Genomic DNA, 27,500 nt, shown 5'->3' on the forward strand with positions numbered 1-27,500 from the left:
GTCTCACTGTTCTCTACTCTATCTCTGTCTCTGTCCTCTCTCTCTGTCTCTCTCTCTGAAGGGTTGTCTCTGTCTCTCTCTCTGTCCTCTGTATCTCTCTAGGTCTCTGTCTCATCTCTCTGGTCTCTCCTCCATGTCTCCTGTCTCTCTCTCTCTGTCTCTCTCTCTCTCTCTGTCTGTCTCTCTGTCTCTCCCCGTCTCTCTCTCTCTCCGTCTCTCTCATCTCATCTCTCGTCTCCGTCTCCTCTCTCTCTCCGTCTCTCTTCTCTTCTCTCCGTCTCTCCGTCTCTCTCTCCGTCTCTCTGTTCTCCTCTGTCTCGTGTCTTCTCTGCCTCTGTCGTCTGTCTCTCTGTCTCTGTCTCCTATGTCTCATGTCTCTCTTTCTCTCTTCTCTCTTCTCTATATATATATGTTGGCCATATAAATCTGTAACCTGATGAATGAGAAAATATGAGAGACAATGCCAACAAAACTGTGGTCATTTGAGCTTGAGCACAGCACTTACTGATAGTCCTTCCTCAGGGCTGGAGTCCCTGCCTGCTTGGATGTCCCAGAAACCCCTCTGAAAGAGACCACTACTTAAGGTTCTTCAGGAACTACTTTGGACACTGATCAAATGGACCTAGGCAAAAACCTAGTTTAGCGTTGGAGCTTGCTTGTGCAAGCCTTGCTTCTTATGGACGACTGCAGTAGTACTGCTAGCTTAGCATCTTCAGCATTAACATCTGAAGTGAACCCAAAAACATGCCCTGAAGCCTAATACGACAGCTACTCATCCACTGCCACATTAATCTACTGATGTAATGTGGTTTACCTCTACAATATTCAGCTAGACTTACTCTGTAAAGAGAGTTGCAATAAATAAAGCTGTTTTTGTACCTGAGAACGACACCCCCTGATGTCTGCTCACTGCAGCTTGTACATATGTCATTCTTTGAAGGACAGTCTTTTTCTGCTGGGTTCTACTTCCTTATTCTGTAGCTCTGTGAGCTCAGTCTGTTTACTGTAGTTCAAGGCTTAGCTCCACCCGAACTGATCTGCTCTTATCAGGATGAAGTAGAACAGTGATGTCGGCAGTTGGTGTGTAAAGACACTCATTGTCAATCTGCACATTTAAATGACTGTGTGTGAATGAATCATACGCTGATCACTTTCACAGCCCCATTAAGCCTGCGTGCCTGTGTGTACATCTGTATGTCTCGTTTAGTCACATGCACATATGTGCACTGTCTGTCATTCAGGTTTAAAGTGCTGTTTTGTGTATTTGAGTGCCCAGTGATAAATACTCCGGGCTTTCATACACTTGCAATAGGGGGAAGGAGAGGGTCGTGAGAGAGAAGGGGAAAGAAAAATATGGGGGTGTTGAGGGATATGGCTGTTTTTCTCTTGGTGACAGAGCCTGTTGCCATGGAGCTGGTCCTCCCATTGGTGGAGGACTGGTCCAATCGCTTAAGAGCACAGATTGTTTCATCATTGAGAAGTTTTTCTCTCTGCCTGTCTCACTAGGCACCCCTTTTCTCCTCTATCTTTTCTCCTGTTTCTCTCTCTTACACTCATCCTAACTGCCCCCCCCCACCTTGTCACAGTAAAAGAAGCTGATAAATTACATAAGGTTTATAATGAGTGGTGTAGCAGCCACCCAATTTCATTCTGACACAGTTATTCATTTTCCATCAGCAGCTCAAGTTGAGCAGGCTGAATCTTTCACTGTACATCAGAAGCATTTTTCCATCTAAAGGTTTGAGGGCTGGGGCATCAATATTATGAAAACACAGGGTCATTGGCAGGTTCCTGTTATTGTTTTTCGTGCTAAATTTCATATATATGCACATTTGTCTGTACAGCAACCTAAACTGTTTATCTTATGATTGGTGCTCTCTGATTTGTCATTCAGGCTCACAAAGCTTCAGGGTTTTCCTAATGTTAAACATTACTGAATGTTTTTTTTCTTTTTCCTGTTTCCATAGTGTTTTATGTGGTTGTTCACATGAGTGTGGTTGTTGTTGCATGAGTTGAAAATGTATTAGTATGGTGTGTTAGAACATCTTGTTGCAACTGGAAATGTGTTCCAGGAAATATTTTGACATTCTATTGACAAATATCTGCCTATCTGTCTTTGACATTCATAAAAAATGTTGTGTAATTCTCATTTACTTATACCAATATTTCCTCCCTCACATTCCAGCAAATCTGTCCTCTTCAATAATGAATGCAAGATTAGGATCCCCTATCACTTCACAGACATTTATTCATAATGCTGAAGGAAGACTTTTTTTATTTGACCGACATGTCTTTGTCACCATCATTCAGTTTCTCCTTGTGTTTCTACACTTCAGTCTGATTTGTTCTCTTCAAACACCTTTGGTGGAGAGAGAGTGAGACAGAGAGAGACTTGCTACAAAACTACTGAAAGGTATGTAGGTAGGTAACTAGGGAGGGAGGAGAAGGAAGGAGGGAGCGAATGAGTCATAGCTCGTCCCACAGGACTGAGTGGGATGGCTGAGTGGAGGAGGATGGCGTCAGCAGTAGGCCTGACAATTTAAGAAGACACATTAAAAGGGTAAGAAAAAGGGAGAGAGAAAGAGATAACGCTAGTAGGTGGATAGAGAAAGAAATATTGATGGGAGGGGTTGACGTGGAGGGGGTGTAAGACAGGAAGGGGTATCCTCATAGCACTCAGTGTAACCAGAGAGGAGGTGGCAAGGAAAAGGACAGAGACGTACATGGAAGAAGAGAAACCCTGTCTTCCTTTACATCAGGCCATTTGTGTTGTAGCTAGTTATGTTAGCCTTGACAGTTTACAGGATGTTTTGTTCCTTCATAACCTTTAGTGTTCTCTGCATTGTTTTTTTTTTTTTAAGGATAATCTTAATCACTTTTACATGTCTTAAAAATGTTACGCGGTATTCTGCACATATTTTTTGTACAGTATTACTGTTGGTGCATATCCTGTACAGATGGTTTTGCAAATGTTCCTGGACTATTCTTACCAACCCCCTGTCCCCTCCCAGTATGAGATTGTGTAACTGACGCAAAGGGGAATCCTCTCTGACACGGACCAACAGCGGTATGCAAGCGCTGCTGCCATAGCTTATACGTTCAGGGGCTGACTCTGCCCTTACTATGCACACATCAGCCTTTTCTGTGAAGACATAACCTTGCTGTTTTTTTTTGTTTTTTTTCGTAAAATGGGTTCTCTCTGACGTCAAATGGACGAGGTGCACAGCTGAATGCAGAACAGATGAACTGGGTCGAGCTGCCTGTGTATGTCTCTCCCACTGCTGTCTGTGGGTTTGTACGTGCTTGCTCACTCTCTTTTGCAGCATTATGCGCTTCCATTCACCTTCATCTTTCATTCAGCCTCTGCAGAGAAAATGGAGAGGCATGTCTGCTACGTGTGCTTTTCCATTGTGAAATCTTATCTAAAGCGATGAATGAAATCAAGTAACAATAGCTTCTTTCAGTCATTACCCACCCAAATTTGTAGGAATACACAGTTCTCAGGCTGTCGTTAATGGCAAATATCCAGGGTAGGATGGAACAGTCAACTAGGGTTCCAACAACGAATCGTTCGATAATAATCGATGAATGATATGATCTGTAATGATTTTCCGTTAACAGTTAGATGGCCAGGACATTTTATAGTGCAGTGTGACGGCAAAATAAAAAAAAATAGAAACAGTCGTCAGCTTTTGGCTTGTAAAAACTACAGCGATATACAAGCGTGTAAGAAAGCGCAGTGTCCCAGATGTAGCAGCGGTAGCAAATGCTCTGTATCCATCACATGAAAAAGCTGTGATGTGATAATGTGTGTGCTGTGTAATCTGTTGTGCCACTGGTTGTGCAGTCATATCCCTCGCTACATGGTAATGAACGGCGCCATGATAATGCAGACACTAAATGCAAAAGTAGCAAATAACTGCAGCATTAACATGAGGCCATGTTTTTAGTGGTCGTTACTGTTGCCTCAAAGCCAGAAGGAGCCCAGGAGTTTCTGGAGTTTACATGTTCTCCCGTGTCCACCTGGGCTTCCTTCAGATTGACGGGAACTGCTGCAGATCCGAACGAACAAAACTCTATGCTGGCTTTGTTTGTTTAAATTTTAAGATTTAATGAGTTAAAATGAAAATATAGTCACGATCAAATTATTAATTTTTTTATCCAATTAATCGGAAAAACAATCGGAAGATGAATCTGTTATCAAAATAATAGTTACTTACAGCCCTACAGTCAACCACTGAAAATTCATCTATAATTTGTTGTTGTACACTTGTGTATGTGTAAATTTGATAAATTTGTCCACACAACAACAAATTAGAAATGAACATTTGGTCAAATATATGATGTTTAAAATAACAACATATTTGTGCTTTTTGGCAACAATTATTATTATTAAGCAGTGACCCTTTGCTATAGACATGTTTCTTGATATTATCAACTACCCTGTAAATTCACTATTGAATATAGACCTGAGAAAATTTGATGACGACTAAATGTTGATAAACAGATGGCTGAGTAAGCGCATCTTCAATACTGCATACCTTGAGGGGTGTTCCTATCAGATAGAAAGGTCAGTACCTTTTTAAATGTAGAGAAAGAAGGTTAATCAGTTAACAAGTGACAAGGTTCTTGGCATGTTGAATGGGGTAGCTTTGCCATGTTGTTTGGATCCTACAGAAGAGCTGTTAGAGCGCATAATTCTATAAGATGATATACTGGCAAGTACAGATGTCAGGTCCAAGCATTGATGGGGCAGTTCCTTTGACACCTACCAACACATACAGTAGCTGTAGACCGAGTGCAGATAGCTCTTACACAAACACATGTAGTTGCGTTCTCAGTCTGGCCTTTTGCCTATTGCTTGTAGAGGTGTGCTTCCTGGACAACTTGGGCCAGGCAGCGTATGACCTGTGTCACAGCAGGTTTCCTGTCATTAGGAGGGCTTGTGTCAGAATCTGAAAGGCTGGTAATGTGTGTTCAGAAGGCATGCCCTATGCAAGTTTACATAAACTGTTGCTGTAAATGTGTGTGAGGTATTTAATGGTTTAGAACTAGACGTTTTGAATTCAGCGATTAATAAAATATTTACTGTTTTTCATATTTGCTCCAACATGCCTGATCAAAGCCTCCCTATCCAGCTTAATCTTTAATTGACTCGAGCATGATGTGCATGAACTATTTTGCTATGATGCAACTCACAAGAGTCCTGTGTGAATCAGCTGCCCTGCTGTATATGTGCAGCTACATGTGAGATCTCAACATCAAGCCCACCAACACACTGACTGAACTGGGACACAACAGGCAGAGATCAGTGGTACTGCTGGTATTATGTTACTTAGTCTGCAATGTGCAACCCTGAAATAAACTATACTAGTTGTGACAAGATGTACAAGGTAATAGTTGTATATTTCCATAGAATAATCTGTCATGTAAATGTCACATAGTGAAAATGGATTCCTAAAACTGTTTTTGATGTTCATCTAATTGGCCTATAATAGCTGCAATTTGATGGTTCTATGTAATACTTCAGTTCATGACTGAATGACTTGGACCCACATTGTGTAACCAAACCCAGGTGATGAGGAAATGGCATATCCTCATCTAGCACTTTTAATTTTGCTATGTTCTTCATGCTTCTACTTTTCATCCGTGATGCACATTTATTTTTAATATCATTCTTCTATGTGCCCTTTTCACTGGTCTTTGCTTAACACGAATGGTAGCAGTTGAGAATGACGTTTACCGTCTCCTTGGCAACCTTGTAGGCTGGCGTGTGCGCGCGTGTGTATATGTATGTGTGTTATGGGAGGAAGGGAGGGGTGTGGAGGAGAGAGCTTAGGGAACCTAAGAGAGGAATGGGAGGAGGGGTAGAGAATAGGTGAAGCTGTTTTATTCATAAGCCCCCTATCTTTCCTCTGATTCTGATTTTTCCTGCAGACCCACACTTCCAAGTAAGTCGAGACAATCTGCCTCATCCATGAATAACCTGCACTTGGAGATGAATGATTATATTTGCTTTCTAATCCAAAACTGTGCATCATTGTGTGAAGCACCCTGTATGTGCGTAAGCACAAAGCAGCAGACTGTGTTGAATCGACTGAATCAGGCATTTGTATCTGCCCACAACAGATAGTGCTGCTGCTGCTGCTGCTGCTGCTGCTTTTATAAGAGCTGGCTTGGGTCATGTGGGTGTCCTGGTCAGTGATGTGGTGCAGTGCTGCTGATGACGCCTTCTGCATTGCTTAGACTGGGTCTTCCCCACACTGGAAGTCCCAGCCTTGTGCAGTTTGTCCTGAGGCCCAGAAAAAACATGGGCATGTTTGCGCTTGAATGGCGGTCAACTACACTGAATACATGCAGGACGTCAGTCTTAACCTTTACAAAAGGAGGTGGGGGAGGCCTCGATCAAAATAAGATGACGAGAAACCAAGAGTCTTAATTAATTTTCTAATGAAACGGAACATGAATAAACTCCTGCGTCTCTCTTTATCCGTTATTAAATTCTTGGGAATGGTGCTCCAGGAAGCAATTCCTCTTTTTTGTTATGCAGATAGACCTCTTTCCACCGATCTCATGTATGTTGTGCCCTTGTAGGGTTGCAGTCTAGTTGAATGTAAACAAAGACCTAGTAAACAAATTTGCCGTTGGCTAACAAAAATAACTTGTAAATAACGTTCTAATGGCCAGTTATTTTTCTTGACTAAGATTTAAACTGTAATCTCGAATGTCCACAACAGAGGGCATAAATGAATATACTTGGAACGAGTCTCTTAAAAAGCATTGCATATAATGATGGTTCTAGTTTTATTGTATGGTAAATTAGATAAGAATGTTAGTATAATAGATTTTAATTACCTATACAGGACCTTGATTTGGGGAAAAAAATACGCAGTCCCACTCCATTCTGACATTTTGCTGCTAAAATACATACAATCATAGAGGGGTGGCTTCACTGTCCCAACCTGGATCGTATTTATATAATTTGCCCTTCTGAAAAGAATCTGCTCGCCTTGTTCACAATGTGTGCCAGTATGCGCTGCTCTTTCAGCTGATTTGTCCCCCTCCCTGCTAGAATCTGTGGCAGCAGCAGCAGCTTTGACGATGAGTCACTCGGTGTGTGAAGCATGACGTCATCCGTGTCTTCCTCTTTTGCTCTTGGTGTGCAGGGCTCCTGACGGGAGGACAGACCATGCTGCTAAACTGAGTCCGAGGGAGAGAAACGAGGCCACAGAGGACCGCTGAGGTGGTGGCTGGCCTGTCGGTTTGTCCCTCCCCCTTGTCTGACTGGCTAACTGCTGCCTCTCCAGTTCAGCTGATCACTGTAAATATGACCGTTCACGTGCATGCTTTGTTTTATGTGATCGTAAAATTGTGGTGCAACTGAATTGACATTTTTTTTAATTAAAATGCTGTGGTACATAAGATTTTTTAAACTGTTTGTAATATGTTTGTATTGCCAATATAGACAGTTTGACCATGACTGAGGCAGTTTATTCTGAATAAATGCAGTAGCCTGAACAAACAACCTGAGGGCTTTACTAATATGTGGTTAAGAGCCATCAGTCTTACCTGTTTGGTCATTTTCCGGTTTCTTCCTCACAGACCCACCAGACAGCTCAGGCTTGCTATGGACTGCGCTTCGCACCCTGCTGCAGCCCTGCCCAGTACACTACCTTAGTGGATTACGCTCGTCTTCCTGTGTGGGATTCCCATCCAGACCCACTGTACAGTCCAGCACAGATCTGGTACCACCTATAGGTAAACAGTATATTCTCACAGTATAGCGTGCTTTTTGTTTAGATATTCACATTCAGCATGTGGCAGCCCTTTCGTGTTTAAAAAGTGTTTTGTGTCTCTCAGCCACTCCTGGGTTCTCCACCCAACCCCCTCCCAACTCCCACCCTCTCCCCTTCCCTGAGAAGATGTCAGTGAGCCTGACAACAGACATCCAGCAGGAGGGAGAGAGTGGGCCACTCATTGAGCCCTGCAGTCGGGGCAAGACCTCTCCTCAACCACAGGGCACCAAGGAAGGAACCGGAGAAGGCCTGGATCCTGAGGATAGCTCTCCACAGGATTCACAGGTATGTTATTATATGCTAAAATAATTTATACAAATTCTGATAATAATCAGCATTGTTTTTAGCCATTTATTACAATTTTTGTTATTACTATATATACTATAATTATTTCTAGGGCTGCACAATATTGCCCTTTTAAATATTGTGATAGTGGGGCTACAGGTTAATGCCAAATTGCCAGTGCATAATTGTAATTTCTGCACATCTACCACTTTTTCCATAAAGTCCCACACAAGCTTAAAACGATGTTAAATAAAACAGGTTCGACAGTTCATCTCTTTATTAGAACTAGCAACCAACAGACTTGCAGATAATAACTTTCCACTTTTACTGACACATTAATTCTGTCACATCACAGCCTGTCAAGAGTTTTCTTTGTGTACCTTCTTCTGGCCATATTCTAATTTGCTGATAAGTGAAAAATTTGCTTTTTGATAAAACAAGTTTTCTCTTGCAGAAACGGGCTCCTAATCACAGCCATGGTAGAAAAAGGGCCAAGGTAAGTAACTGGTAACCAGTGTCATAAGTATTCATCTTTGTAAATTCTGCATCATGAGGTTTATCCTCTGCACTGTTCTGTAATTCATAGCTGATATGCAATACTTTATAAACATGACTTCAGTGTTTCCAGGTCTAAGAAATACATAAGATTATGTTTTAAATTTTAATTTTTTGTATTTGTTTAATACTCATTATTAATACTGACTTATCCCCATATTTTATTATGCTTGACCCCCTATTTACATTATTGTCACTTGTTAAATGATACAGCCAGTGAGGACTTTTATATATGCCAACCTTTGTTAAATAAACAGGACATAGCATTTGCAGCCAAGAGTTTATTCCAGTCACAGTTTCAAATTTACTTTTTACTTTAAGTTGATTTATTTGCTGTAATAGCAGAGTCTAACTGTGCTTTTTTTGCCTCTTGGTACAGTACATAATCTAATGAGGTACAGCGTGTTGTATTGAAGCTCTCAATGGCTTCTCCGTGTCTCAGCTTCCCCTTTCCTCTTGTAGCTTCATTATCAGTCAGAATTCAGGGCTTATTGTAAGCTTTACAAGAAATTAGGCTCATGTTTGATGCTCATGTTTTGTTAAAACAAAAAATTGGAGCACATTAATAAGCAGGTTGACATTAGTAGACTAGAATTCTTTGTTCTCTCTCTAATAGAAACAGATTTGGACAGACTATGAGGTGTAACTACATCTGAAACACCAATGTTATACATTTTACAGCTAATATGAAACTTTTTTTTTTTAGTCTAATGCCAAACTGAAGCTTGTTCGGAGTCTGGCAGTGTGTGAGGAGTCCTGTGGTCCATTCTCCAATGATGGAGGTCCAGACACGGTACTGTTCTTGTCACAATGCTTAAACTTGTGATTTATTCCTAACTGTAATCTGTAGTACTTGGAATAAGCAATTGAACCCAGTTTAATGTTCAATATTCTTTTTTTTTTCAGGATATCATTCAGCTTCACATCAGCTGTCCATCTGACAAGGAGGAGGAGAAGTCCTCTAAGGATGAATATGAAAATGAAGAGAAAGAAAAGAAGGACAAGACTCCACGAAAGATGTTGTCTCGTGGTAAGATGCATTTCTAGCATTCACTTCTTTGTCATGCACAACACAAGTGACCTTTTTAAAATTTTGTGTGCTCAAAATAGTAAAGTGACTCTTAATTAATTGTATATTTACAAATGGTGATAACTGGACCAGTGGTCCAATTTTGATAATTAACCTCCTCTTGGAAAGGACCTGACCTGTTAGGAGCCTCTGAGACGAACAGACTTAAATAAAAACATAAAGCTGGCCCAACCATCCAGTTTAGTGAAGAATGCTGGAAACCCATTCACTGAAAATAGTTTAGATGTGTATATCATCATAGACCAGCTAGCTAATGCCTATTTTTTTTTTTATCAAAGAATGATGTTCTTGGGATGTTGGGGTGCCAATTCTGCCAATTATTTATCTCTCTTAGACTCAAGTCAGGAATATACTGACTCTACAGGCATCGATGTTCATGAGTTTCTGGTCAACACACTGAAAAACAATCCCAGGTATGAGATCGCCACCAAAAACTAACTCATAATCATTGCTGTAGTGACAGTGCATTAGTGTGCATATACCACTATCTAGCGCCCACTGATCCTTCTCCCTCTCAGGGATCGAATGATGCTGCTCAAACTAGAACAAGATATCCTGGAGTTCATTAATGATGACAAGTAAGCCATGTTTTTTATAACCACTATCCTATCTCAAAATGTACCTCTCCATGTCTGTTTTTTGTATTTGAGGAGTGATGGTGTAATGAGTCATATGAGATGTTGCACTTTGTTACTGAGTAGAATGGTGTTACCAGAGGCAATATAAAGCAGTAAATCATTTTACATAGAGCAGAGCTAGATGAGTTGTCACAAGATATAGTGCTTATCAAAGACCTAAGACCTAACAACTTATATGTACTTAAATAATGAGTTTCTCCTAATACATCTTTAGTAAATGTCCAAAATAAAGTTTTATTTTTAATGGCCTGATGATAAATTTTGTATTTTGATTATTAATTTATTCAAAACATAGAAACAGACAATCCAAATACTGAACAGTTAGGTGAAGCAGAATATATCTAAGGTGTTTGTCTTTTGTGTCCCCTGTAGTAACCAGTATAAGAAGTTTCCTCAAATGACTTCTTATCACCGCATGCTGCTGCACCGCGTGGCTGCCTATTTTGGCATGGACCACAACGTGGACCAGACGGGCAAGGCTGTCATTATCAACAAGACGAGCAACACACGCATGTTAGTGTAACTCCAGTGTTTGGTTGACGTTTGGCAGCTGTGCTGATATGACATTACATTTATTTAGTTTTTACATTGCTGTAACTAAAAACAAATTTATTTTTGCCTAAAGCCGACTACATCTAATGGATTTATCACATCGACAAAAAAAGTAACAAATAGATGGAGCTCTCACATTTTGTATGCTTTAGGCAGATAAACTTGTAAAATTAGCAACCAGCAAGCTTTATAGATTTAAGTTATCCCTCACAGTCTGCTACTGTAAAGAAAAACAAGTAATAAAATTAATTCTAATAAATTGTAGAGGTGAGTGAAACTGTGATCTTTATATTGCAATTTGTTGCCCTCTTAAATCTCATTAACTAGATTTAAAGTACTAACATTGCTACGCTCTTTCTTTTTGCAGTCAGATGGTTAAGTTTATTAAAAATTTTGTTTACTTTTACTTTACTAGACCAGAGCAAAGGTTCTCTGAACACATCAAGGATGAACGTAACATGGACTTCCAGAAAAAATTTATCCTTAAAAGAGACGATGCTAGTATGGACAAGGATGATAATCAGGTATGTTGCATTCAGCTGTGTTTCAATATAATTGATCAGTTTTCTTCATCGTTGGTAGTACAGTGTACCACAAGTACTTTACTAGCCAGTTTATCTGGTATTGTACGCAATTTAACCTTAAATGGATTTTTACTAAGTTGATCATTTCTCCAAATAATAGATCCGCGTGCCACTGCAGGACGGGCGGCGTAGCAAGTCCATTGAAGAGAGAGAGGAAGAGTATCAGCGGGTACGAGACCGGATCTTTGCCCGAGAAGTAAGTACTGGACATGAACAGGCTAACGGACCTGGCAACAATAAATCACAATCAATACATTTCTACAGCCTATAGCTTTTCATTTGTAGCCTTTGTCTTCTTTTATAATCAAGCCAGTTAGCAAAGTAGCGTGACATATTCAATCATTGGTACAATGTCTATCTAAATGTCGAAAATGTTTATCTTTGTGCACCCGAATGAATGAAGCATTTCATAATGAACAGGTGTCCGTTTTTTTGCAGTCCTCTCAAAATGGTTACATCAACGACAACAGGTAAGATGATACATCTAACCAGAAACACTATCCTTTGCATCTTTTCTCTTAAAGCTACAGTTTGAGGGTTAGATTTTAATTCTAAGCAGAATATGGCCTTATAGACCAATACACACAGAAACAGAGTAGTCTTTTAAAAATGTTTTATTTATAACCAACTAAATGATTTGTGTACATTTAACATACAAGAAAGGTGATTACACTGAAGCTAAATAGTGAAACAGATTTTCTTGAAATGTTGAGCCTTCATCCAAGGATATTGAGCTGGAAACATTAGTGCCTAATATGCTGAGAGGAAGAGGGAGCGTGGGCTTTTCAGCTGTCAGATTCTGCCTTGTGTGCGTTTTTTTTTTTTTCTTTTTAGGGGTAAAGTTTCTACGTTACTGTGCCTACCTCTACCTCCCACCTTTCCTTATCTCACCCTTTCCCTAACTCTCTGCTGTTCTCAAATTCAGTTCTGTAACCCTAGTCCTTTCTCCTAATATTAACCCAACAGACTTTCCACTGAGGGCTACTGCTCTAGCTCTCAAAAGAGGAGACAGATCTTTAGGTATTGGGGTGCTGCTGATTTTGACTTGTGTGTTGCCATGCTCATTATTGAAAGTGGTTTGGTGATGATGGTGGTGACTTGTGGTGGTTTTTCTATCTTTGCTTGGCGCAATCGGCTGATTGATAGCTATTTCAGCACTGCACCGTGGGGCTTCCAATGGCCCATGCATGGCTGCTTTGTGGTTTTACTGGGGACTGATCGACCAACTTACCCTTCCACTCATCCACCGTCAACTACATTCCTAGTTGCATAAAGTTACTGCATTGCTTTCACAGTAACCTGTTTGTTTTGTGGTTGACTTAGTTTTGTAGTTTTTGTTAACATGTCACCTGTTGCATAGTAACAGAAATTGGAAAAAGCTGTACATACAGTATTTGTAGCTTTAATATTAAAGTGAAAATTAATCTGAAAAGGTCTGTTTGTCACAATATTGGTTTATTATTTAACTTGAATATTTTTAAAAATAGGTTCATAATTGATTTAATTATGCACTTGACTAATAAATTCATATTTTGGTCTATACGTTTAGCTAAATAGCAGTGTTAAGATTTATATAGCTTCATTCTGTTTATGCAGCCAGAACCCAATGCCTGATGAAGCTTTGGCAGCCTTTCCAAATTAAAATACATGCTCATTAGATCATTTTGATAAATACATATGCTATAATACCCTCAGCTGTTATTTGTGTGTGCATACACGTGAGTGGTACATGGTGGTAGAAGCACATTTCGGCCACAGCCTTGCTTCCCTGCTTCTCCTGTTTGTGCATGTGATGGGGATTGCTTCGTGAGGAGAGAGTGGAGATGTAACATCATGTGATCCACAGTCAAATCCCTCCTCCTAGTCCTCCTCCTGCTCACCCTGCTTTCATCTTTGTCTGCAGAGCGAAGCACACAAGTATGCGCCTGCCTGTACAGAGAATGGCAGAACACCCACCCTTCCTTAAAATAGGCCGTGCAGAGAGAGGACTCAAAATAGATCCTCCATTAATTACAGTCTCTCTGAAATATTTATCAGCCACAGCCACCTTCAAACACCACTCACTATCGCTAGTATTTTACCGCCCTTAACACATCCCTGGTCTCGTCATCGAGATTCCTTACAATCAGTCTTACATGTTTTGATTTCATTTTACTCCTTCTCTACATGAACGTACTCGGTTCTTTGCCCTCTTCCACTTATAAGAGGATGATGCTGGTTTCACCAGTGGGGTAATCATTAGTTTTCTTGGCAGCTATCCTCATCACTTATTGTGACAGCATCACAGCAACATAATGAGTGTGTACACAGCGATACAGTTAAAAGAATCCTAGTGGAGAACCAGTGGCAGTGATTATTCTGCAGCTAGTGTGCGTGAGTCTAAGTCCTGATGTACATCTGCTCCTAATGTTTCCGTGTTAATGCCACATGTATGAACAGGTGTCTTCAAGACAACATAGTCCAAGTGCATGTGTTACTGTTTGTCTGTGGAAAGATCCATATGTATGCAAATACAAAGTCTTATTTGTGTATTTTGGCTACATTTTGGGATGGTTTGTGTGTTGATTTCATGTGGGTTTGTCTCGTTCATCGTCTCCATAGCATATCCTCTTTCATCAAAGTATATGTTGTCTGGAGCATCTTAATTTCCTGCATGTGTGTTTTCCTCTCTGTATAGGTTTATATTTTATATGTATATTTACGTGTGTGTGTGTGGAGGGTGGGGGTGTATATTGGGTTCCCTGTGAGCTGTAAGTTTTTAAGTTGGGAATGAAAGTTGAGACGAGAAGACAGTGTTTGTGCTTAAACTGCACTAGCCACATATGTGATGGATGTCTCATCCTAAAGCCTCCTAAAGTGTATTTGTGGATGAATGTACTTTACTTTGGCACTTTCCTATTTTGGTTCTGTTCTGCCCTTCTCTTAATTTTTCTGCCTCTTCCATATATAACTCATTCTACACTTTTCTCAAAAATTCCTCTGTGGCTTCTTCTTGCTGCCATTTCTAAACATCTATCCTGTAACGCTTCCTCTCATCTCCCGCGTCTCCCCATTCTCTCCCGATCATTTTATGTCTTTGTCTTTCTCTATTCTTCCTCCCCATTCTTTGTCCATTCAGGGGTAACCGTGAGAGCTCCAGCAGGGCATCTAGCAGTCGTCAAAGCAGCACAGACAGTGACATGAAGTGCCTGGAGCCACGGCCTTGGAGCAGCACCGACTCGGACAGCTCCAACCGAACCCTCCGGCCACCCGTCACCAAGGCCAGCAGTTTCTCTGGCATCTCTATCCTGACGAGGGGTGATAGCCTTGGCAGTAACAAAGGGTCACAAGGAAGCTGCAAAGGCTCTCGCTCTGGTAAGGACGCAAGGGTTTCAGAGTGCATGTCTGTTCAGAGTTTGATCAAATAAGACATTGAAAAATATATGCATGTATATATATTTTTCTATCGTTAGGCCTGCCCCTAGTCAATCCTGACGTGTGCGCCCCACCTACAGTTTCCCAGTCCAGCCGTAGCCTGCTTCCCTGCCCATCGCAGCAGCCACAGCAGCCACAGCCCCAGGCTCCACCCCAGACTGCTCTGCTGCCTACCCCACAGCAGCACCCTATGAGCAACCACATGATTGCTCAGGTATGTAACTCCACTGCCTTCATATTATGTCAGTCATAAGTAAAGAATTAATACTGCATGATAATGACAATAAAATGTATTTCTGGGTACTTCAGGCTAAAGGTTGCTATGTGTATGTAATGAAAAGGAACTCTGGGCTTCACTTTTATCGTCACTGATAACATGTCACTGTTTTATTACATTGGTGTAACACTAAGGTCATGACTAAATACTATACTACTACTGCATACTACATCTACTGTACTATGTATATGTTCTGTATCTATCTGTTAATTAACATTTCCTCCTTGTCCTAACCCACATCCTTCATATTTTTTAATTTGTTTATTCACTTCTTTCCATCTGCTGCTGACACTTTACTTCTCATTGGCTCTTTCTGTGCCCTACCTCTTTTTTTCCTCATCTTTTCTGGTGGTGTGTTTAGCCGGTGCCATCTCTGCAGCCCTCTCAGCCTGTCTCCTACTCCAGCCCTTCCTGCCCCCAGGTTCTCCTGCCAGTTTCTCCTCCCCAGCAGTACACAATGGTACTCACACCTCTTCTACTGTAGCTTCATCTCTGAATATTCTGTCTGTTACAGACGGCATTGCTAACGCCCTCACATTTTCACACTGCTGTAATCTACTAAAAACTCCCTTCACTCTGTTGCCCACTCTTCATTCACATTATGTAGGTTTTTAATCACAGAGAAGACCTACATAATGTCTGTACCAGAAAAGTATTACTTTCTCTTGTGCTGTATAATGTCTTTATATGTAGATGAAGAAAGATGGTTGATGTGCAGTCAAAGCACTTTTGTTTCGACTGTAACCAGTTTTTGTATAAAAGTGTTATTTTTCATATTCTGATGTTAACAACAGTTAACAACAGTCTCTGAAGACATGAACATCTGAAATTCGCTGACATTTTTAATGTAGCATTTTAAGCTTTAATCGCTCAGTGCTATGAAACACTATAGCTACTGTTTTAACATGACCTACTGATATAGAGCACCAATCATTATCAACATTAATCAACTCCTTTCCATTCCTTCCAGGGAGAAGAGCTGGCTCCCCAGTTTGGCCAGATGACGCTCAGTCGGCAGGGCTCCAGTGAGAACCCTGAGCCTCCCCCAATGTATCAGCCTGCTCCTACAGTGCTCTCACAGCACCCCCCTCCTCAGACTGGCTACATCATGGCCACAACGGGTCAACCTATGCCTCCATCTGGCTACCAACCTGCCACTGGACACCCCCATCCTCCACCTCCACCGCCTCCTCCATCCCAGACTGTCATACAGGCTCCACCACCCCCACAAGGATACATGCAGGCCCCTCCGCCTCAACAGGTTGTAATGCAACTACAGTCATACTGGACGATTAAATTATTATATCAAGACTTATCAAATAAGTCTCCTTTAGTGATGATAAATTACAAAAAGAATCCAAAACTGGATTGGAGATTTTTAATCTAAAATATGTTTTTAAATGGGTCATGTGAATGTTTGCATACACCTCTGTATGACCCTCCTGGGACTCTGGTCCTTGGACTTAGACCACGACAGCACCAGTATTATAAGCTGATTACATAGCCACATCTTAATGATTGTAGAGAATGATCGTTTCCCCAAACTGTCTGTCTTCATTCCATACTTCTGGATTTGCTTGAATCCCTAAAGTAGTTGTTATAATACACATGGGAGAAGAGAAAGCTAAATTGATGTGGCCATAATACACTTTGGGAAACATTAGGCCTGGAATGGAGCTCAGTAAGGGTTTAGTTAAGCTTTTGGATACATTTTTGAGTGTTTATATAAGGGGGCATGAAGGTCACTAGGATTTAAAGTACATTGTGGTGAGATATAAAAGCAGGCATAGCACACGTACAAGCAAAGTACACGTTGGAGCACCAGGTTCATTTTTAGAGTAGACAGAGCCATTTACTTACTTATTTGAGGGGCACAGAGTCTCATACATTTTACAGTAGCCAATAATTGTTGAGCTTTTAAGTCAGGTCGTATAATTAGAATATCATAAAGTTGATTTATTTTACTAATTCCATTCAAAAAGTGAAACTTGTATATTAATTTACTACACACACTGATATATCTCAAATGTTTATTTCTTTTAATTGTCATGATTATAACTGACAACTAATGAAAAGCTCAAATTTAGTATCTCAGAAAATTAGAATCTTATGTAATAAAGATACAGAGAAAAGGGTGAAAAGTGTACAGCACTCAGTACTTAGTTGTGGCTCCTTTTGCCTGAATTACTGCAGCAACACGACGTGGCGAGGAGTGGTGTTATGAGAGCCCAGGTTGCTCTAATAGTGGCCATCAGCTCTTTTGCATTGCTGGCTCTGGCATACTGCATCTTCCTCTTCACAATACCCCATAGATTTTCTATGGGCTTATGGTCAGGCCTGTTTGCTGGGCCAAATAAGAACAGGGATACCATGGTTCTCTAAACCAGGTACTGGTAGCTTCACGTGTGAAGTCCTGTTGGAAAATGAAATCTGCAGCTCCATAAAGTTGGTCAGCAGCAGGGACTGCTGCTTCATGTTGATGCATGAAGTGCTCTAAAACGTTCTGGTGTATGGCTGCGTTGACCTTGGATCTCTGAAAACACAAATTTCTCCTTTGGAAATTAGGGTCCCAGAGAACATAACTTTGGAGCACTCCGCAACAGTCCAGTCCTTTTTTGTCTTTAGCCCAGGCGAGACGCTTCTGATGCTTGCATACGTTTGTGCACTGCCTCCAGCTGCAGTCCACGGTTTGTGAATCTCCCCCACATTTTTGAATGGGTTTTGTTTCACGATCCTCTCCGGGGTGCGGTTATCCCTATTACTTGTCCACTTTTTCCCCCCAACATCTTTTCCTTCCCTTCGCCTCTTTGTTAATGTGCTTATACACAGAGCTCTGTGAACAGCCATCCTCCCTTACAATGACCTTTTGTTTCTTGCCCTCCTTGTGCAAGGTGTCAATGGTCGTCTTTTGGACAACTGTCCGGTCAGCAGTCTTCCCCACGATTGTGTAGGCTACGGAAATAGACTGAGACCATTTAAAGGCCTTTGCAGGTGGTTTGAGTTAAATAGCTGATTAGTGTGTGGCACCAGGTGTCTTCAATATTGAACCTTTTCACAATATTCTAATTGTTTGAGATACAGAGTTTAGAGTTTTCATCAGTTTTATTCATTCATTACATAGAGACTGGTATATTTCAAATGTTTATTTCTTACACTTGTGATGATTATGACTTTAAAAATGGAAATAGTCAAATAAGTCGACTTTTTGAAGATATTCTAATTATATGACCACCACCTGTACTCACACTTTGGGATATTAATCTAAAAAAATGCATGTACTGTTGACACATTCCTGAATTTTACAGCTATTCTTTTAGCTGTTATCCTTACCATCTGCAGTTGAGCTCTTTAATAGCTTTCATTCTGTGATTATATGTTGTTGCTAGCTGTGACCTATATAGACGGTGTGTTTTCGTATCTTTTATCACCCTACACACCTTCCTCTCTTTTCCTCTTTTGGATCGCTCTACTTTTTTGAACAGTATTGTCTGGCAAAGGAAGCGGCACCATGTTCTTTAATGTGTAGGCGGTTGATGGTGTGAAAGCAGGGCAAATATTGACACCACTAATGCTGTCCTGTATGCAGATCAAGGTGGAGGCAGAGTGTATTGATGCTTGTGACGCTAAACTTCTTCCGTTCGTCTTTTTGATGTCTTGTTTAGAAATGGAAGCTACATTTAGTCTGGTTGTATAAGACCAGACATTTCATAACATTTCTAACTTCTACCTCGGAACAGTACAGAGAGATTGAAGGCACTGACTTGTATGAATATGTGTAAGGCTTTACTCCGCTTCAGAGCTTCAGATCATGACGTCTGACTATATACAGTCCCTCAGCTCATTCAATGGATCACAACTTTGATATGATAATGATCATTTAATGAATTTGAAAATGCATAACCCAAGTTGGTTTAATTTATCAACGTCTTTTTCTCTTGGTTAAGTGTGTTGTTTTTGTTTTTTTGCTTTAGATACAGGTGTCGTATTACACTGCTGGTCAGTATCCCAGCTCGGGCCAGCAGTACCGTGTGCCCCAGCCCATGTCCCACCAGGTGTCTTATCCTGCTCAGCGCACACAACCCATGACCCAGCCCACTCAGCAGTCAGGTCAGTACATTTTGTACTAGTCAAATACAGTATATTACACCCAAGGTCTATATGAGGTGTCTGAATGAAGAGCTACAGTTCAGGCATGTGTTTGGTTTGTTATTTGACTCTTATTTAATACTTAATTGCAACTGCCAAAATAAAAGACAGTGAATTTATTTTTATATTGCTATATTGTTTTTCCTGTTCAAAAGGGGCTAAGTCATACTCCGTTTGAAGTCTAAAAGGTGAAAGGTTGATTTCATGCAACCTTAGTCCTGCATTGTTCTGCCAAGTCAAATATATGGAGACCAAAATAGATTTCTTTTAATTTTCCATGGAAAAGATCAGTTTTTTTTTTGTCCTCTGCTTGAATATGGTGTAGTTTGTTTATAAAGTATGTCACAGCAATTCTAGATAATCTAAATGGGCTCTACCTCATATCAGAAACTGGCTAAATCTACATGATCATAAACACTTCGCTCAACGTAATGTTGCATCGGCTCAGTGCTGAGTTTCTCAAGGCTGATTATTTTGTTATGGGGACGATATCACTCATGAAACTAATTCCCTACAAATTGAACCACATTGTGGAGTTTGTTTGTCCGGATTAAGTATATGAACACACTAATTCCTGTCTTCTACCACATTTTCGTCTCATGTGTTTTGTTCTGTCTAAATTCTCATCTCTTACTGTTTTCCGTCATTAGGTCTCCAGCCAATGATGCCCAGCCAGCAGCCGAGCTACCAGAGCATGATGAGTGTGCAACAGCCTCAAAATCCTGGTCTGCTTAATTCACAGAGAACAGGAATTGGGGGACAAATGCAAAGCATAATGGTCCAGTACCCACAGATGCAATCTTATCAGGTATGGATGGCATTCACTGAGCTTTAACACACGTTATTATGTAAGTAGAAGTTAGTTTTTCCAATCATTTATTTGACATTTGACAGTGATCATTGTCTGGTGGTCTGAAACCCTCAGCCTCACATGCAAATAACCACACAAAGTCCAACAGCTCCATCTGGTGCCCTGTTTTCACAGCTGATATTTTATTCCTATACATATAGTTTGTTACTTGGAGTTCTGTTTACAGTACAAGGTATCTTAAACCCTTACCCACACCCAGGTGCCCGTGGGAAATGAAAATCAGCAGGTGGTGCAGCAGCAGTACCAGCAGCAGGTGATGGTACCAGTGAGCCAATCTGTCCAGGGGCCCATGCCTGTCTATTACAGTGTTATTACACCCACACAGCAGAATAGCACAAGGTATGTACAGACATGTTATAGCGTAGCTGATAAAAATGTTTAACTGCTAAATGTTTAGTGGAATAAACCTATTTAATTATACACATTTACTCAATTTTAGAAATTTAGCTGGCATATTTTAAAGTTGTAGTGACTATAAGCACAGACACCTGAGCAAACATACACAAAATTGTGTTTATTAAGGTTTCTGCATTCACGTTTTCCTTCTATCCTTTATTTTTGTCTTGCAGCCCATCAGTAGGTTATCTGCAGGCCCCCAGCAATGAGCAGTATCAAATCACACAGTCACCGTCTCCCTGCAACCCTCAGCAGTTGCAGCAGCAATATTCAGGTGACTTAAAGTTGTACATAATAATTTACCCCACCACAGCAATTGTTGTTGCAGATTGTCAACATCAGTACTAACATGAAAACTCGCAAAGAAATGTTTACCTAAACTGTCTGCTGTAAATTACCAAAATTGGGTGAAGGGTATTGAGGGAAAAGTTCAGGCAACAGCACAGAGAGTTCATACGTTCAGCAGGTGAATCGATGTCCTAAAAACGTAATGTTTGAAGAAGTTGGGGAAAACTTTGCAAAGGCCTTGTGCTCACATTTGACCCTAAGTAAATGTTCAGTGAATTATCAGAAAGATTGACACTTTATCCTTTCAACCTCTGATCTGTTTGTGGTGTTTCATATATTCATGTCTGTTTTCTTGCTGAAAGAACAGTTTTGATTGGTCAGACTTTGTAGACCTAAGAGTTGGGTCCTGATTTTGCCCGCTGCTTGTTTTCAGCTTCAGTCCACTGCTGCTACCTGTTATTCTATAGTAAACCAATGATGTTCACACCTTTCTCTTTGTCCACGTCTTCAGGAGTACCCCCTCCTGGGCCTGGGGTGATGGTCATGCAGCTCAGTGTCCCCAACGGACCACAGCCTTCCCAGAACCCTCCTCTGGTCCAGTGGAACCCATGCAAGTACTACAGCATAGAGCAGAGACCCAGCAAGCCAGGAGAGCTCTACAAACCTGACAACACTCCACAGGTACTCGGACAAGAGTGGGGGTGATCCTTCCTTATAAGGACCATATCAGACCACACAGCTATCCATCAAGTCGTATACACACAATCATTCTTTAGCCTTTCTTTTAAACATTATTGATCAATAGAATTATTTGTACCACTCTGTGTTGTTGGATAACTAGATAGAAGTAAGTTCTGTTTAAGCAAAGAGGGCATAGAATTAGTAAGAATATGGGTTAAGTACTTTGATGTTGTACCTCCTTAGGGATTCTATAGTTTGGTTTCCCTCTTTTTTTGGGTCCAGGCTAGTACCCAGCTCACCAGTCCTCTGGCCTCCCCCACTCAGTCTCCCACCCCATCTCCTTCCGGCAGCAGTGTCTGTCCAGGCCTCGGACCACTACCCCTCATTTCACAGTTTCCACGCCCTGGAGGACCAGCTCAAGGTACAGACTAACGAGAGAAGTGAGGTTTCAGACACATGCTTTATTTATGCAAAACACATTCAAATGTGTAAATATGCCGGCTGAATAGAAGTGATGTGCACTGTACATGTTCTGTTTTTCTCTGCTTGACTACAAAGCATGATGATGTATTGGCTGAACAAAGTGAAACAATAGCTCCACCATAGACTCGAGGAACCCTTCAGGTCACATTTGGATGTGTACACGTCTTGCAGCCATTAGAAAATCTCAGAAAGCACGTAAACGGGTATTTCCTTGGTTTTAAGAAGTGAATAAACACTAGCTGTTGTAGTAGCTGTGTGTTTCTAACCTCTGCTCAGGTTCATGCTCTTTCACCTATTTCCACAGCGACCCTCCAAACCTGGTCTCTAGTCAGGTGGCGTTTGGCCCTGAGCCAACTGACCATCCTGTCATCCCACAACAGTATCACATGAATGGAACCTGTTCAAACATCTCATGCCCACACATGGCTTTGCCTCGTCCCTGTCCTCTGACCTATATTTTCACGGAGCCACGTTACCTGTGCTGACAAATAGTCAGTGTTTGGAATGCATGATAACATACCAACAGGTCTTACATCAGGCTTCAGTCCCTGCAGGGCAATATGACCTTTTTTAATTATCTTAAATGTTCTAAATGAATAAAATACTGTGATAGAAAAGCTCTCATTAGTATTTTTAATACCCCAAAGTTGTGTTGAAAATCTCCTACGGTGACATGTTTGTGAAATGTATTTTGTGTCTTGTAAAAAAAAAAAAAATTAGAATGAAATATTATATGAGCCCTGGAGGTTTAGCTGCTGATGAGTCTGATCATTTTATGTTATGCTTTTTCTTGTTTAGGAGATGGACGCTACTCTCTGTTGGGTCAGCCTCTCCAGTACAGTCTGTGTCCGCCGTCTCTTATGCATGGTCAGTCCTACAGCTCCCATCAGGTCAGTGGCAGCATTGAAACGTTGAAATGTTGTTTATACGGTTTTCTAAACATTTTAAACCTTCCAGTTAGTGTGCAATAAAAACAAGCTGATATCCAGTGCTATGCTACTACTGATGATCTGATGTCTTGTGAGATTCTGGACTAATCACAATGTCGCAGTGTCGTCTGCATTGAACTGTTTTTGTTACATGCTGCAAAAACACTGACGTTAAATACTATTTTATTTCAGCTGTGTCCATAATTTTGCCACCATTTAATGTGGATTAGGTTTAAGGATTCCATAGATTGCCTGTAACCCCATCTAGTGTGTTTTTGTGTTACTGCATCATCAAACATTAATATATCCGTGCTGTGTTCAGGGCCAAGGAGTGATGAAGCACGGGCCACGTGGGAAAAAACAAACTCTGAAATCTGCATCTACAGATCTCGGCACTACTGATGTTGGTAAGTTAGAGCAGCTTAGTACCACAAGCTGCAAAATAGCATCCAGGTGTGCGCGTGTGTGTGTGTGTTTGTTAATGCTAGAGGGCAGTAGAGCATATGACTAGACTACATGGGTTTCAGCGAACCCATTCTGACTGCTTTGTGCTGTCGTCATCTTCCTAAACTCGTCCATCTGGTCTGCATGCTATTAAATAAACACTGAGGTTTTGTGAGTATACTTAATGTGTCTGTAGCGCTGCATTAAAAATCTACTTTTACACCCGTTTCAAATGAGCTTGATTGAGTTTATTGTGGATTGGTCTGCGGGCCTCAGGGCAGAGTACACCGTAATTCCCTTATGCACTGCACATTTCAAAAAGTTCTTTGCTGAAAATAATGAGCACACGTCTCTTGAACAGATGCCTCAAATCTCTGCAGATACAGCTGGAGCTTATGTCTCATGTCGTCCTCTGACTCTCCTTGCCTCCCCTTTGTCCAGTTGTGAGTCGAGTGCTCGAAGTAACGGACCTGCCAGAAGGGATTTCTCGTCCAGAAGCTGAAAAGCTTTTCAACCAGCTGTCGCTGTGCGGTGCCAAGATCCAGTGGCTAAAGGATCCCCAGGGAGGCCGAGGAGGCGCAGGAGGCTGCGGCCCCTGTCCTGGTGCGGGGCCTTCTGGGCCAGGTGCAGCCCCTGGACATGGGGCCAGTGTCGGAGTTGGGGGAATGAAGGGCGACTGCAACGACCCTGCTCACCTCTACACGGTGGTGGCAGTGTTCCCAAACACCATGGCTGCCCAGAGTGCTTCCTTCAAACTTAACAACAGTGGGGCCAGCCTCTTCAAACTGAGGGCCGCCAAAAAGAACTATGACCTGCGTGTGCTGGAGAGAGCCAGTTCTCAGTGAAAGGCAAAGAGAGGGGGGGGGAAAGAAAGTGAAAGAGACAGAAAGAGAGACTCTTGGTGGAGTGGTGGAAAAGGAAGGAGGACTGAGGGGCACTGCTCTTAGTGTACCATTTAAATACAAAAGCTTAAGTTAATAAATAATGTGTCAAATGTATAAAAGGGAAGAAGGTGTGAATCATGAGGTGGCTGATGTGGCAGATATGATTTTGTTGTTTGTTTTTGTTTTGTATTTATGTAGAAGAGCACACAAGACACGTGAGCATGGGTTTCACTGTTGCCGTGGAATGTGTGCTGCCATTATACAAAAATAAATGCAACCACACGCTCACACACACACACACACACACACACACACACACACACACACACACACACACACCAGGAGAGACGAACGCAAGCGCAGGCAACAGGGTCACGTAGCACATAACAAAGACACACTGGACAGTCGACCTCAGTCAAACCTTTTCCTCCTTTTCCCCTTCCCTCTGCTCTCCAACCCCTCCTCCTTTTCCTTCTTCTTCTGCCAAGGCTTTCTCTCCTTCCTCAGCTCTCCGTCACCCAGTCGTCTCTTACTCTCATATTTATAAATTTTCATACGCACAGTTGCGCACTCTCTCTGCTTTCCCCCCGCTGCTCTCCTCTTTTCCTGCCATGTGTCATTCTGCCTCCTACCTTTCTCTGCTCCTCGGTCTCTCTCACTGCTCTCTCCTCTCTCGCTTTCTGTTTGCCTTACTGCTGTTGTGGGTTTCTGTATTGCGCTGTTTTTTTCCCAAAGTTATCATTTGTTTTGGGGTTCAATATATTTATATAAGTGATGTAAGGAATAAAAGAAATTATATATTCAGTGATTTTCTTTCTTTCCCCCGAGTGACAAAATTTAGGCCTTCCTATTTCCTTTACTCCTCTCCTCTTCATCCCCTTTTCTCCTTCTTCCCACATTTGTTTCCTCCTCTTCTCCCTCTACCTCACTTCTTCTGTCCTCTCCTTTCTCCAACAACTGCCCCCCCGACGCCCCGTTGTGTTTGCGTTTTTCGTTGACAGCTGTGCAGAACGTATCAGAAGAAGTAGTTAAGTGCACAATGATTGCATATGTCTACTGTAAATTTTATTTAATCTGTTATTTTTTGTTTGTTTTTAAAAATATAAAAGTCAAGAAAAATCTATCAAAACATCTTCAGTGTCACGTGGTTCATTTTGACGATTAATTAATGGTTCTGCTTTGATTTCCTGGTCATGAGTGTGAATGTGAATTTGTAAATCGGCCAAATAATGTTTGTATTGTTTAACAGGCAGAACAGTTACAGAAAGGATGTGAACGGGTTGTTTCAGCATCATTCTTTCCTGTTCTGGGAAGTTGCATTGTCCGGCCTGTAGCTGCTTTTGTTTGGCAGCTGCTTTATTCAGTCAATAGAGAAGCATCCAGGGTGGGAAGTGGCTTAGTGTTTAAAAATGAAGAAAATTTGTTTATTTTTAGTTCATAGAAACCAGAAGACAGCGAATAAGTTGAATGAATTCTCTACATGTACTTGTGACACATCCTGAATGATTCTGAATAGAAAGAACCAAAAGCATTTTTTGTCTTTCATCTCACCATTCAACTTTTAATGTGCTCAGCTGTCCCAACCGGTCACATGGACCGTCCACACACACACACACACACACACACACACACACTCTATGGGCCGGGCCGGCTTGGCCTGCTGGCATTACTCATCCCAATCTCCCACCTGTTGGATCCTCATTTGGAAACTTGAGCATAACATAAAGGGACGAACAACCAGCAGTTGGAAGAAAAGTCTAGAAAGAGTTCAGAGAAGTTTTCAGCTGCAGAACTGCCTCGATTTGAGAAGACGTGGAGTTCAAGTATCACGGTCAGTTTGATATGTCAAAAAAATAGGCCACACCCTCTGATACTAATGTTTGACCCCTCACTAATATTAGGACTATTGAGTGTTTGCTACCCGAGTTTCCTTGGTGTCGTGTTTTAACATCAAGAGGATCCCGGCAAAGATGAATATACGACATTGGTCCTAAATAATAATAAAATAACTACACTTTGCTTATTATTCGCAAAACCACTCAGCGTGTCTTACTTTATTATCAGATTCCCGCAGAAGCCATGCTGGTGTGTTTTTATGTTTACAGTGACATCTGCTGGTTCTCATTGCCTGAAGACTGAATCAGAAAAACCATGGCCCTTTATGACGCGTGAGTTCAATCAACCAAAAATGAACTTTTATTTGTGCGAAGCAGAAAGGACAAACGACTGTTAATACTGTTTGAAAGGTCGGATGTAATGACTTCCCGCATGAAGAGTTTTGGATGTGCAGAAAAACGTTCTTTTGATCATGTGAGGAAACCGTAGCGCTGCAGTGAATCTTGATCCGCTTTGACGACAGGTTGGATGACAAGGACTCTGTGGACATTCATGACAACCCGCCGCTCCCCGATAACGTGGTGAAAGAAGAGGACAACACGGTGAGACACCCCACACGCAGCGCTTACTCGGGGACGCATGCATCACGGGCCTGTTTACGCGTCAGAAAAGCAGAGCACTGATTTATTTGGGCCACATGCTGACGGGTCTGTGACTCAAGTGCTGCAGGAAGAAGGAGAGAACTGAAAGCATCAGCATTTAAATACCACATTATTTTTGTATTCGTCAAGTTTTCTCTTGTGGCCCGTTGGCGGAATGTTTGGGATTTTGGGATGAATGACTGCCCACTGTAGGCGGCTTTGAGCAAGGCAGCAGCAGTAGGAGGTTTGTTCCTGGCAGCTAAATTGAGTTGCAGAGAGATGGTGCTGTAATGTGTGAACCATCCCTGGCATTATCAGATACTGTAGTGTAAATCCTCTGCCTGACGGAGCAGGACGCCTCTAATCCTGCCAGTGATGGAGATCTGGAGCCAGTGCAGCAGGTCAGGCATGACGCTGAGCGGATGACGGCACTATATCATGGTGTGTGTGTGTGTGTGTGTGTGTGTGTGTGTGTGTGTCCAGGCAAACAGGCTACAACAATAACTTGAATCAAGACATAAACACACTATCTGTATGAACTGCTGTTTCAGGTCTATTTTGTCTATGATGAAGAAGTGGAGGTGGAGGAGAAGGCGGAGCCTCCTCCAGAACCCATTAAACCAGTCAACGACCGCCCTCACAAGTTCAGGGACCACTACTGCAAGAAGCCCAAGTTCTGCGACGTCTGCGCGCGCATGATCGTCCGTACG

At 41.6% G+C, this 27,500-nt stretch overlaps 2 protein-coding genes across 14 annotated transcripts in view; both read left to right on the forward strand.

The window, feature by feature from the left end:
- LOC114855232 (R3H domain-containing protein 2) overlaps window positions 1-25,444 on the forward strand; it is a 34,648-nt gene extending 9,204 nt beyond the window's left edge. For 2 of the 11 annotated variants that reach the window (XM_029150202.3, XM_029150203.3), the window contains 26 exons: window positions 7,167-7,321; window positions 7,603-7,758; window positions 7,861-8,081; window positions 8,536-8,577; window positions 9,343-9,429; window positions 9,543-9,666; window positions 10,061-10,139; window positions 10,245-10,304; window positions 10,737-10,877; window positions 11,332-11,440; window positions 11,601-11,696; window positions 11,921-11,970; window positions 12,467-12,520; window positions 14,619-14,854; window positions 14,953-15,128; window positions 15,553-15,651; window positions 16,162-16,452; window positions 19,163-19,298; window positions 19,988-20,145; window positions 20,408-20,547; window positions 20,778-20,878; window positions 21,404-21,573; window positions 21,856-21,994; window positions 22,855-22,946; window positions 23,308-23,392; window positions 23,871-25,444. In XM_029150202.3, the coding sequence (XP_029006035.1) occupies window positions 7,923-8,081; window positions 8,536-8,577; window positions 9,343-9,429; window positions 9,543-9,666; window positions 10,061-10,139; window positions 10,245-10,304; window positions 10,737-10,877; window positions 11,332-11,440; window positions 11,601-11,696; window positions 11,921-11,970; window positions 12,467-12,520; window positions 14,619-14,854; window positions 14,953-15,128; window positions 15,553-15,651; window positions 16,162-16,452; window positions 19,163-19,298; window positions 19,988-20,145; window positions 20,408-20,547; window positions 20,778-20,878; window positions 21,404-21,573; window positions 21,856-21,994; window positions 22,855-22,946; window positions 23,308-23,392; window positions 23,871-24,274 (3,228 nt within the window). In that variant the 5' untranslated portion in view covers window positions 7,167-7,321; window positions 7,603-7,758; window positions 7,861-7,922 and the 3' untranslated portion in view covers window positions 24,275-25,444. Of the gene's footprint in view, window positions 1-5,937; window positions 5,952-7,166; window positions 7,322-7,602; window positions 7,759-7,860; window positions 8,082-8,535; window positions 8,578-9,342; window positions 9,430-9,542; window positions 9,667-10,060; window positions 10,140-10,244; window positions 10,305-10,736; window positions 10,878-11,331; window positions 11,441-11,600; window positions 11,697-11,920; window positions 11,971-12,466; window positions 12,521-14,618; window positions 14,855-14,952; window positions 15,129-15,552; window positions 15,652-16,161; window positions 16,453-19,162; window positions 19,299-19,987; window positions 20,146-20,407; window positions 20,548-20,777; window positions 20,879-21,403; window positions 21,574-21,855; window positions 21,995-22,854; window positions 22,947-23,307; window positions 23,393-23,870 lie in introns of all 11 variants that reach the window. The other 9 variants (XM_055509013.1, XM_029150205.3, XM_029150204.3 and 6 more) reach the window with 9 other exon arrangements.
- A 145-nt stretch (window positions 25,445-25,589) lies between these two features.
- The window catches only part of LOC114855234 (SH3 and cysteine-rich domain-containing protein 3-like), a 3,754-nt gene continuing 1,843 nt past the window's right edge, over window positions 25,590-27,500 (forward strand). The window contains exons 1-4 of one of the 3 annotated variants that reach the window (XM_055509014.1): window positions 25,590-26,144; window positions 26,378-26,481; window positions 26,673-26,751; window positions 27,342-27,495. In XM_055509014.1, the coding sequence (XP_055364989.1) occupies window positions 26,465-26,481; window positions 26,673-26,751; window positions 27,342-27,495 (250 nt within the window). In that variant the 5' untranslated portion in view covers window positions 25,590-26,144; window positions 26,378-26,464. Of the gene's footprint in view, window positions 26,145-26,377; window positions 26,482-26,672; window positions 26,752-27,108; window positions 27,232-27,341; window positions 27,496-27,500 lie in introns of those variants that run through there. The other 2 variants (XM_041070827.2, XM_055509015.1) reach the window with 2 other exon arrangements.

The sequence above is a fragment of the Betta splendens genome, chromosome 5 (assembly GCF_900634795.4).
Source record: "Betta splendens chromosome 5, fBetSpl5.4, whole genome shotgun sequence".
Classification (NCBI taxonomy): Eukaryota; Metazoa; Chordata; class Actinopteri; order Anabantiformes; family Osphronemidae; genus Betta; species Betta splendens.